Genomic DNA, 12,135 nt, shown 5'->3' with positions numbered 1-12,135 from the left:
TCTAATATCTCTTGATTGTTTATCTTCGACTGGGCTTGAAACGTTAATTTTAAATTTGTTATTATTGAGTAATAATTTTGATTTGGTAACACTCTTTCGATATTTGTGCACTTGCAAATGCAGCACGCATTTGCCGATAGTTTGTTACATTTTCTATTATGATTAATGGCGGCCTTCTCACATTTTCTTGTTTAGTTTGTGCCTTTTTAGGTATCTTATCATGCTCTCCATTCTGTTTCGTAACAATCATTTTACAGATTTAAAATATAATTGACTGATAATAACGATGGGTGTAAATAAAAACGCATTGCATCACTTTAATATTTTTTAAATTTTTATATCGTACACAGTACAATTTTTAATTTATTTAACAAATGTAAAGGCAATTTGCGATAAATAGCAAAGCTCGTATCGATACGTAAATTTGTCGAAAAGCGGCGAAACTTGTGATATTTGTTTCTAAATTTCTCTAAGGCCGAATTATATATGTGTAAGTAATCTAAATTGAAAATATTGAAATGTTCACACTGTTAGGCGAGCGCTCAAACACTTAAATAGTTCAGCTTGGCTTTAATGTATACATCCTGCAGAATTGAAATATTAGGCAATAGGTACTAATTAATGCTTGCGAAAATATATGATTAATGTAAGTCACATTTGCAGAAATTATGATTTCACTAAAGCTTCAATGTGGTTCATTTACGTTTATTTCCCTGAAGATCAGTAATCAAATTGTATGAAAAAACGGTTTTATTTTGTTTTTACGTTAGTGAAACCATGCTAATAGCAAAGGAGGATCGGAATCCTTGGGGTTGCAACCATGATATATCGGCTATTTCGAAACATTAGCCAAGGAATCTGCAAATCCTAGATCGCCTTTTTATCTTATAATATTTTCAATAATCATAAACAAGTAATTGTCAGTTCAGCTGTTTACTAAATGTACAGCCTGGCTTTAGAGTTATATGCAGTATTTACAAAAATATAATAAGTATTATGCATTTTTCAGTGAAAAATCCCCAAACAATGTTTCATCGTTGATTAAATCTTATCGATAGCGTCGATCCAAAAAAGGAGGAAAACTCTTCGGTACTGTTCAGGAATTTTTCACTAAAAAACCTGAGCCAAAAGCGCTAAATAAATATCACATTACTCTATTAAGTCAACTAATATTCTGGCCTGAAGTACTGCGTACCAGGTGGTATTTTGTATCCTGGATATGTGCTGTTCAACGCATGTTGAGCGAAGAAGGGCGTGTAGTCTCGTTCTTTTCTTGAAGGCTTAACAGCAGGTCCTTTAGAGATTTCCTCAATAAAAGCCTGTTCCTCTGCCATTCTTTGCCTTACATTTTCTGGGGGCCATTTCAAGTCACCACGAAGGTTCTTTCCTCCTACAACAACTGTTCAGTATATTGAGATTAAAAAATGAGCAACACATAAAATTTTGATTTTCGCATATGTGAAGCTTGCAGATGACTTCGGCAGTTAACGACGCTTGATGATGGGTGAATGAAATCGATGAACAGTTCATTCTTTTATCAAATCAAAATTTTATGCATTTTCAGATCATCCTGGGGCAGTTTCATCTGAACTGTAAAGTGGTTTTGGTATCTTGTAACATTTGGTAATAGTGTATTTTGATATACAGGGTGGTTACGTGGGAATAAATTAGATCCATGGAAGAAGAACTGTAACTAGATATTATTGGGTGTTTATTTGGGCCTTTTGAATTTTCGTTTTTCATGTTTTTGCCTTTTAATGAGTTTTGATTATCCCCTGACATTTGCTTTTGATTTTGAGAAAGTTTTTCATGCTGCAGATCTGGAAACTTATGACCTCTTAAAATTATTGTGGAGTGAAATTGAGATATTCTGTGTTAAATAAGATTAAATGAAGTTTTTCTGAAATTAAAAATGCTTTTGCTTCTCAGTCCAATATTCAATCAATTTGTTTTTAAACGAAAAACGCTGTTTCTGAGGATCAAAAGGAAACAGATCGAAACTGCGCAATGTTTGTTGTTTCAAATCGAGAGACATTATTGCTTTATTTCAGTTCTTCTCATATAACACAGATATTTTAAAAATCACACATTTTCAACATTTATAATTGTTTCTGTGCAAAAATTAGTTGTTTATTTGAGTGTTTAAAAATAACTGTTGATTGTTGAATGAAAGGTAAATATTAAAGAATTAATTTTACTTAAAATCGTAAACCGTTACTTAATAAGTTACAAACTTAATTCACATGAAAGATCGTCTCTGAACGGAAGCGATGGTTATAGCATGCGAACAATTTATTTGCCTAAGAAATTTATATTATTTACAGAGAATATTGTAAAATTGCTTAAAAATTGTTTTTCAAGAATTGATTTATATTTTTTCTGATTGACTACGTTGTGTAATTAATTTTCCGGAAAATTCTTCAATTAATTTAGTACAAGTCTTATTATCTAACAGAACTAAATATATATTTTACGTATCAACATGGAGAGATTGTTTTGCAATTTATATGCCAATTGTCGACTGTAGACAACAACAAAATAATAAATTAAAAAATTGTTTGAAAATTGTTTGGAAATGCTGATTGGGAAAAAAGCGCAAACCGAACCTAAATATAAAATACTTTAAAAATTTCCCCTAAAGCAAAATATTTGATGATTGTCCCAATAATATTAACACATCTTTGAATTGCGAATCATTTTTGGGCCCAAGCATCTAACAAAATAAATAGTATAATAAAGTTATATACATATACTTAGTTGAGACGAATAAAAATTCCTTTAAATCTCCCTGTAAAGTCAAATACATATGGGTTATCCAAATTCAAAAAGGCATTAATTTTCCCAATGAGAGATTAATTTAAAAATTGTATTACATGGAAAATGAATGGGGTGCGTATGGACTATTATAGTGTGATAAATAGTAAACATTAAAGTTAAATACATTTATTTTGTGCTCTAAACACAATTTATCTATATTGATAATTTTAATAGAAGGATTGATTGGTTCACCTTCACCTATAAGTTTTTTTTTCAAGAAAAATTATCAATATATAAAGTAATAAAAACCGTGCAAAACCGTTATTTCTTATTTCAAATTTACAGATTTTTTTCTTAAATACAGTTGCTAACATTTGTTGAATACAGTGCAATAGTTAATCTAGAGAAAATAGTAATTAAGGGGTCAAAAAAGAAGTAAATTAATGAAACAACGAAACAATGGAAGACTTACCATTTTTAGGTTTACTACACTTTGAAAAATTACCTATATTTGCAATGCTACTGACTGTTCATACACAATTTCATACAAATAGTTAGAGAAAAAAACTCTAGTTCTTGAAAAGTAGCTGAAGAGTCAGATCCACATAATTTATACAGTGTGTCTACTACGTAAGAATTATCATGGAAAGGGTAAAGTATTCAAATGAATCATTTAAATGATGACCAAACGTCCTAAAATAATTGAAAAAACATTATATACTATAATGTAAAATAGTAATAAGAAATGGATTTTTTTTAATTTGCGGTTTATTTACTAGCTATTTAATGTTTGATTGTTGATTGTTAAGAAGTAGACCAATTGCCTTCTCTTCTAAATAGAGCTAGTTTGATACAGATCACAACATGTAGTTTTCCATATCAAACTAACTTAAACCGACACACAAAATATTAAATATATTTGAGCTTAATAACGTAGAAAATAGAGTTTTTTTAAGTTGCAGTATTGTATGAACGGTATATCAGTGAGTGTTTCGAAATAAGGTAAAGCAAAAAAATAAGACTTACCTTTAAGGGACGCCGTGGCTGGTTGAGCTGAATACACTGGTGCCGGAGTCTGACTTATTGGGGCCGCAGGCCGAAGAGTGATTGTCGATGGAGGAGGTTCTACGTGTTTTGCCGGTTGTGGTCTAGGAGCTGCTGGCTAAAATACAAATCTTAAACTCAATACCAAAATCAAAAAAATAGCTATTGATGTTTGTATATTTTTTGGCAAACAGCTTGTAGTAGGCAGCAAAAACTATTGTCAATAAGTGAAGTATTTTTCCAGAAAAGTACGGAAATTGCATTTATGAAATATAAAAACATATAAATACCACAAAATTGCTCAATTTCAATAATTAAAAAAAATATTTTTTGGTAGTTGGCAAACTATGGCGGTTTATGTCGAAACGAATAAAGAATTTTAAAAGATGCTTTTACAAAATATCGAAACATAACAAAAGCATATGGGTATGAGAGTCTCTCTGACTATAAACTCTCTGGACTGTTTCTGTTTCCGAAAATCCATAAACCGAAACGGTGAAATATATAGCAGGCAGAAAGTAGGTGGAAAACTGGAGTTTATTAGTAGACAAAGGTAACACTATTGATTTTCAAACATACACACAAAGCCATAAAAAATTCAAAATAAAGTCACATCTATCGCGATTTTCTCCGAATTTGGAGAGTTTTTATGTTTAATGTTCGACGTAAAGCCATTTACTTTTACTGTATCCAGTGTGCATTTAGTTCACCACGATGAATCTTTCAAATGCCCCGTTTCCTTTTAACTAGTCAATGCAAACTGAACGAAATGAGGCGTTTTAACAGTTTTTGAGTCCATTTTTCATGTTTACTCCGCGAAATATCTAATCACATAGGAATACCTATTTTACTCAAATTAGTAATAGTAGTTCGACATCCTAAAGACGCTTTTTCTTCAAATCAAATATACCTAATGCCTATGCCTAAGACCACTTTCTCTTCGAAATGCGATCTTTCTTATTTAACCTGATTTTAAATATTCTTTTGGTTTTGGAATTGTACCACTAATAGATAACCGGTTATAAAATCAGCTCTGAAATAAATCTATAGGATAATAAATCATTCAAATAATTAGTTCCTATAGCTTATATTTTTTAAATTTATACATATTTAAATGTGCCAGACAAAATTGGAGAAAACGGTAGATTCACTATCATACCTTATACTGAAAAAATCAACAATTTTAGTTTTCTATTTTCGTCAAATTTCCAAATTACAAAAAATCTTATCTATTATCATTTATGTTTTAATTGAATTAATGATTTAATTTCACCGTTTTTTCACGCTTACTCAAAACGTCCAGAACAAGGAATTTTTTGATATATGTATTTTAAAATATCAAAATCTCAATTAAAATCCGTCAATTCAAAAATATCTACAGCTTTTTAATCAATTATCTTTCATTCCACTTTTATTATTTGAGATATTATTATTTAAATAACCGTAATTAACTTTGCATTTTTTCGAGAATTAAAATTGTTCTTAAAATTCACATAAGATACTTTACTTTAATTCGTGAAGATCAAAAATTAGCCACACTGTATAGAAAATTTGATCAATCAGTCGATATTGAAAGTTGTAATGCACAATTGTAGTTTAATTTGCAACATTCGGTGTGTTAAAATGTTTATAAATTGTTAGTTTCTTATTATTTATTTATTAATGTTTGAAAATGAAAAATATGGGAAATTTTTCCTTGTGGGTGTATTATTTTACCGTGTTCCGATTATGAGATTATGACGAAATTATACGTCGAAAATGTTCGGCTATCAGCTTGTCAATAATCTCGAAAACGAATCAACTTCAAACAAAATTATAGAAACTTTCATTCCATAGACCCGAATCTTTCCTATTCCAGTTTGCTATAAATATGTACATAAAGCTGTAAGTTCACGGTACAACTTTCATAAAAAACCACTAACGGACATTCTATTTATGTATCAAAATAGTTGTTACGAAATTACCAGAAAAAGTCATAAAAAATATTAATAATTCGATAATGAAAATGTCTATCCTCACAAGAAAAAAAAACATAAAAAATCCAAACACAACGCATCAAAAATCTTTCATACCTGTGGCTGAGCAACTGCTGGTTTTGCAGGAATTTGGCTTTGGGCTGGGATTGGCTGGGCAGCTGGTTGAGGTTGGTATTGTTGGGGAGGAGCCTGGTATTGATGAGCGGGCGGGGTAGCGAAACCACTAGGCTGAGACCCGTATTGGTTGGGCTGTTGGTACTGCTGAAGACTCGGCTGGTACTGTTGAGCGGCTTGATGCGGCTGGCTCACTGGCTGGTACTGAGGTTGGCCTTGGTACCCTTGAGCAGGCGGCGCTCCAAAGTACTTCTGAGCACCAGGTCCTAACGGAGTGGTTGGGGATTGAACGGGGGCCCAACCTTTGGGACCTGAAGGTGTGGCGGAACGGAAACCTTGAGGGGTTTGGTTCAGAGCTGGAGAAGTTAGAGGTGAGCCGGCGCCTACTGAGCTAACGTCCAAGGGTTTTAGAGGACGGTAGGATTGTTGAACGGGTACACCCTGCTGCTGGGAAGGGTAGTTATTCTGTTGCAAACCGGGGGATGGACTGGAATATTGGGGTCCACCCTGATAAAAACAAAGTTTTGTACTGGTTTGTTTCAATCAAGTGTGGTGAAAACTGTTTAGAATTTTGCAGATTTAAAAAAAGCTGAGCACTCGATGCAAAACGCCTTGAATCAATTCCTCAAGGTATTTGAGCTGTGCTAAAAATATGTTGTTCATAACTAATGGTCCGCATACTGCCAAAACTATACTTTATGACCGAGAGGTAATAATAGCCAATAGAACAAACCCACTGAGCATATTTTTGAATTAGCGAATTAAAGAAATAACGTTGAGATAATTGGATGCTACAGTGTTAAATCGACTATAAAATAGCACTCAATGATCTTTGAGGGGCTTGAGCACCAGTCGATTTCGAGTGTGCACATCAGCACAAAGATAATGTATTAAATACAATTTTATGAAATTTTTATGCATATATTAATACATTCGTTAATGTGGGGCTAACCACACAACTTTGATGAGATGTAATTTATAGCTATTAGGGGAATTGATAGTCTACAGAGTTTTTGAAGCCAAAAATATCTTAAAAATTTATCGCTTCCGTAGACTTTCGGGATATCTTTAACTAAATAGAAAACTCAGTTTTTGTGTAATTTGGTGCAGATTTGTGGGTAGATTGTTCAGAAATGTTGCATTTAAACCCATTTGAAGATGTATGTTCTAAAAGCTGAATATAGAAGCAGCTTTGCTTATACCGCTAAAGAATGTGTGACAATGGAATCTACGCTTCGATACTTAGTCACATTCTTAAAAAAAACTTAAAAAAACACGGCATTTTTCTATAGCTCAACGAGAGCTAAACGTGTACAATTTTCTGATGGTTGTTACATCTGTTTTCATATTGATCTATTCTGCAATACGATTGTATTTTCTAGAAATTGACGAATCATTTTTAAACAAGCTGAAATTTCCGCTTACAAAATTAATCAACTTTTGACAATATTATTAACAGAATTTTCTGTATTAGTTTGAAAGGTTCTATTCGCTGTTAAAACTGCAAAGTAAGAAAACTTAAAAGACTTGTATCTATTTAGATTATTTTTTTACTCAATCAAGAAGTTGAAATGTTTCAATCGACAATTAAGGCTTCAAAATTTAATAAAAAATTTCAAATTGCTTTGAAATTTGCAGGAAAATTTGACTAATAAATATCAGTCAAATGCCAATTTAGATGCTGCGAAGAACACTACAAGTCAAATACTTTATATTACAGTTCTTAATTTTTTTATGTGCAGTTTTCAGATGCATAATCGTAAAGCCTCTAGGTCACGATTTATTTTCAAATTCGTTGGACTTATATCGAATTATTCTATAAAAGTGCATTTAAACTCTCCACTCGTTCTACTTTTCAATTTAGTTTCTGTTCATTTCAGAATTCAATTTTCTTAAGTCTCGTAAGCAACGGTTAATGTATTTGCGTCGTGAATAATAACAATTACTCAATGTGGAAGTCTGTTTTTAAAATTACTTCAGTTAAATACAAACTGCCCCAGGTATACGAGATACTTCTTATATGCAATGTGACTAATTTTGAGCAAAAATATTATTTTTCCTTTTTCTGAATTCTTAACTATTCATAAAATATACGACTTGATTAGTTGCAAAAACCGTCAACTCCGTTTTGCCACCAAAATATTTGCTATTTTAATAATTAGCAACTTAACTCGAATGAAAAAATGTTTTTATTTAATTTTGTGCGTTAAGATAAAAACTTGGGTTTCCTGTATTCAAATGACTAGTACGAATAACAATATTTGAATCGCCGTATTCCGCACAAACAGACGTTCAGTCGAACCTTCAGGACTCTTCAATTCTTCGAAAGGATCAGATCTTTTCCAAAAAGTTTAACGGAAAAAGGATGAACGACTATTTGTACGGTCTTTCAAGACAAATTTTCGGTAACGATCCTTCATTTACAAGAGATGGAAACAACAATTTCCGAATGATCATACGTGGTCAATCGAAAACCCTCAGGCTATTGGAGAAATTTGTTGGGCTGAAATTTATGACGGGATTTAAATACAGAAATTTTTTCAACAATTTGAATGTTCCGAGTTCTGAGTAGGAGAATTTTTCTCTCTACTAGAAAGATATTCCTTTTCAAATCAGGGAGACCAGATTATTTTTAAATGGTAGTGCTCCAGACCATTTTGAAAGAATTCTAATTTACTCTATTACAACGGAACTACTGGAAGAGTCACATTGTTTGGCCACCATAAAATCCAAACCTTAACCCTTTGGACTTTTTATGTAAGGACATGAGAAAAGACTTAATTATTCAATGAGAAAGATTCTGCCATTAGTTAGGTCAAAAACAAAATGGAAAAACTTCAATTGGGAAAGAGAGTTAGTCGGAGACATTAAATTCTTAAGGATGATCACATTGAGAAACTTTTTTAAGCTCGTAACACCACTTGGTAAACTTGGAAGTCGATATTTTATTAATCGTTGAAAATTCAGGAAAAGTGAAAAGAATACGTTTGCTGAAAATTATTCAAATATTTCAAAGGATATGGAGTATTTGTAATTCCCATGCAGATACTGCAATGAAAAGCGAGGCAAAACGCACTTGTACTTCTTGCTCCACCTTCGGACTTAAATAATCTTATAGAATTTTCCTTTACAGCTAAGGTTATGTAAATGTCCAACTCTAAAGCCTCGGCATTAATTCGCCTCTAATTTTAGGCATTTTATCTAATTTATAAGAAAAATGTATATGCAGAATGTTTTTTAAATTGTTCTAAATTATAGATAATCACCTGTACTGGAACAGGACTGTGTTGCACCACTTCCGCTGGATCTAAAACTCCCTCTTGTGGTGGAGGCCAGGCAACTCTCTTTGCTCCTAGAATCAAATTTAAATAAGCAATTTAAAAATGTAGTTCAAATAGCCATTATTTGATCTTAACAATAAACATCAAATTACGTAATTAATTTTATGAACTAAAATTATGAAATCTAATACAAAATGTCCATCGATAATAGTGTTTTTATTACATTTTTCATGTATTTTCATCACACAATCATCCAACTGCAAAACGGTCATCTGTAAATTAATCTGCGAAAACCGATGCGTATTTAAAGCTTTCATGTTTATACTTGGCCTGACTAACTCAATGACGAAAATTTTGGCATATTTTCAAAAAAAACTGATTCATATCGCCGAGGAATAAATACGAAAATTATGCCAAATTACTAACTGATTACCTGGTGACTTTCGCGTTTACTCTGAGCTTGTTTTGCATCATTATGATGTTTGATAATTAGAACAACTGGAATTCTCCCAAATAGTTTTTGTAAAAGTCATACTAACAGCAACAACTTGTGACGCTGGATCCAGAGCTTAAAATTATTTTAGCTTTTTTTAGATTTACGAAAAATACCCCTGGAAGTGCTTCGAAGAATCTCTAAGTAAAAACTCAATAAATAAATCAGTATTATGTCGCATGCGGAAAGTTCTTTGAACTATTTGGATACCATTGACCGAGACTTTTATATGAAAATACTGTAATAAAATCTAAACAATCGGGGGCATATGAAAAACATATATATTCTAACACAAATTAAATTACAAAAATCTACCTCACAACAAAATGCTTCCATGCAACGAATGACAAAAATGAGGAAAACATAGTGTACATGAATTATTGAGGAGTATATAAAATATAAACTTTAAAATGTGCTTTCCATACAAAAGTCTACTTTGGGGTTTCAGTAGTATTTGAGAAAACACGTTTCACTTTCGCAAAAATGACTTATTTATAGATTTCAAGCAGGTCTTGCTCTTGAAATTGGTGACTCATTAAAAGTCATCGTTTCAAAAATAAATGTGTTTTTTGAAACTTTCACTGCACTGCACATCGATTTATGTAATCTGTTTATAAAAAATGTTTAATTAGTAAAATTGACAAATTTCCTCTTAGACGGCAAACGGGAAAACTCATAAATTATTGTGCAGTGTCACCGTGAAATATTGCTCAGAAATTAACATGGTCCATATACCTATTTAAAGACGTTGCTCTAATTCACCAGGAACGGACCAGACGAAAATCACTCTACACAAAAAGTCACTCTACATTAACACAGATGTCACGTTGTATGTACCGAATAGTTTATAATTATCAAAAGCACATGTGTAGTTGCTTATGAATGCCTATGAAAAAAAAACATGGACAAGACATTGAGAGTAAATGGAGGTGGGAGGTGATGCGCACACTCACAGATTGAGTAACTGATATGTTTTACCTGGGGTGACGACATCTTTAAAGGAGGATCGGAGTTGGGTTTTTTGATCGTAATCTGGAGGTGGCCAGGACACGTCTCGAAGGGGTCTCGGATAGTACTCATCGTTACCTGTGTCATCAATTGGTCAGTAGAATGACTCACTTTGACGATGAATTGACTGATTTGTTTGAGGAATGCGACACTCTATACTAAACCTATTTTTAACTATTTAGTTTATTGTGTTAGCAGGCTAGAAAATAACAATTCTTCTGGTGGCAGTTTCAACAATTCTGGTGCAGCATCAATGTTTTCACTCTTTAATGGTCGTTAGTTACAACTTACTCATCTAAATTTTAATATGCTTCCTCTTAAAATTGATAGTACCTGTGATGGATTGCAATTTAACTGTTTGATAGTCCTTGTGGTAAGATTTCATCTCGAGATTTTGAAAAATTCGCATTATTTTCTTTGCTCTTTTAGAGCAAACATGTTCATTATCAGAAATTATCTACCAAGCAAACTAATATGCTTTTAAATTTCAGAAACAGCTATAGATGGTGTTTGAAGTAGAGAAAATTCATGCACTGAACCCAGAAAATCTTGTTGCTTTAAATTTAGAAGTCTAGTTTCTTTTAATCAAACACTTTCAATTTTTTTAAAGTACTTAGCTCTAAGCTAATTTTTCCACAGTGCAATTTATCTAAATCGAGGATAACTGTCACGTTGATCTAAGGTTTTGCTAAGTTTAGTAATTTTGCTGTTGGTTTTATTGACCATATAAAGTACGTTAGTATGTGCTTCCTTATAAAGTTGATATTTTGTGTAGATTGGCTGAAGGCAATTGTTAGGAATAGAGCGATTACATTGATTTTACATTTTTCTGAAAATCATGCTATTTCTCAAACATATTTCAAAATTAAAAAACTTTCCACTTATATTAGAAAACAGCGCTTCTTTTACATAAAAAGTATGGCGATTTTGTATCCGGTTTAATTATTAAAGCATTTGAAAGCAACGTACTGTAAAAAAAATTCAAGAATTTTTTCATGCCTGCATGTGTGTATCAACCGTCCATAGCATTTAGAATCACCCTAGATATATGCAAAGTGAAACTAAAATTCGGGTTTGGAAAATTTATTTTGTTTATTTTTTGTTTAGTATGTAAAGTTGAATTGAAAACTGTGCAAATATGTTAGTTTCAAAATTTGTAATTTGCAGGATAAATGAGTTTATCTTTGTCTTCTGAATAAATAGCGTAATAATGGGGTTGACCATGTTTCAGTTATTAAGTTTAAGTTTACCAGCCCTAAAATCACTACATGTTTAAGTTGATGTTATATAGAAAAATGACAAACCAAACCATACGGTGACAAACCTGAGTTTAGCGAGCCTCTAAGGCCCATTTTCATCAGAAACAAGCGAAACGCAGTTTGATGAAACTAAGTTTATGTAAACGCCGAAATTAAACGCGTTTAACGACGGACCGTTTTCACCAGCGTTTCGGTACGTTTCA

At 32.2% G+C, this 12,135-nt stretch overlaps 1 protein-coding gene and 1 long non-coding RNA gene across 6 annotated transcripts in view; one reads left to right on the top strand and one right to left on the bottom strand.

Moving 5' to 3' along the window:
• Positions 1-312: 312 nt before the first annotated feature.
• The window catches only part of LOC109541649 (protein transport protein sec31), a 23,502-nt gene continuing 11,679 nt past the window's right edge, over positions 313-12,135 (bottom strand). For 2 of the 5 annotated variants that reach the window (XM_048661263.1, XM_048661265.1), the window contains 5 exons: positions 10,644-10,751; positions 9,158-9,243; positions 5,874-6,398; positions 3,784-3,919; positions 313-1,399 (listed from right to left, as the gene is read on the bottom strand). In XM_048661263.1, coding sequence (XP_048517220.1) covers positions 1,167-1,399; positions 3,784-3,919; positions 5,874-6,398; positions 9,158-9,243; positions 10,644-10,751 — 1,088 coding nt within the window. In that variant the 3' untranslated portion in view covers positions 313-1,166. The remainder of the gene's footprint in view (positions 1,400-3,783; positions 3,920-5,873; positions 6,399-9,157; positions 9,244-10,643; positions 10,752-12,135) is intronic. The other 3 variants (XM_048661266.1, XM_048661267.1, XM_048661264.1) reach the window with 2 other exon arrangements.
• On the top strand, positions 10,746-11,888 carry LOC125502601. Its single transcript, XR_007280370.1, has 2 exons — positions 10,746-11,046; positions 11,165-11,888. It is a non-coding gene; the product is annotated as an uncharacterized LOC125502601 (long non-coding RNA).

The sequence above is a fragment of the Dendroctonus ponderosae genome, unplaced genomic scaffold, assembly GCF_020466585.1.
Source record: "Dendroctonus ponderosae isolate FM_Combo_2020 unplaced genomic scaffold, Dpon_F_20191213v2 Dpon_F_20191213_1, whole genome shotgun sequence".
Taxonomy (NCBI): Eukaryota; Metazoa; Arthropoda; class Insecta; order Coleoptera; family Curculionidae; genus Dendroctonus; species Dendroctonus ponderosae.
This window is presented reverse-complemented; position numbering and strand designations above follow the sequence as displayed.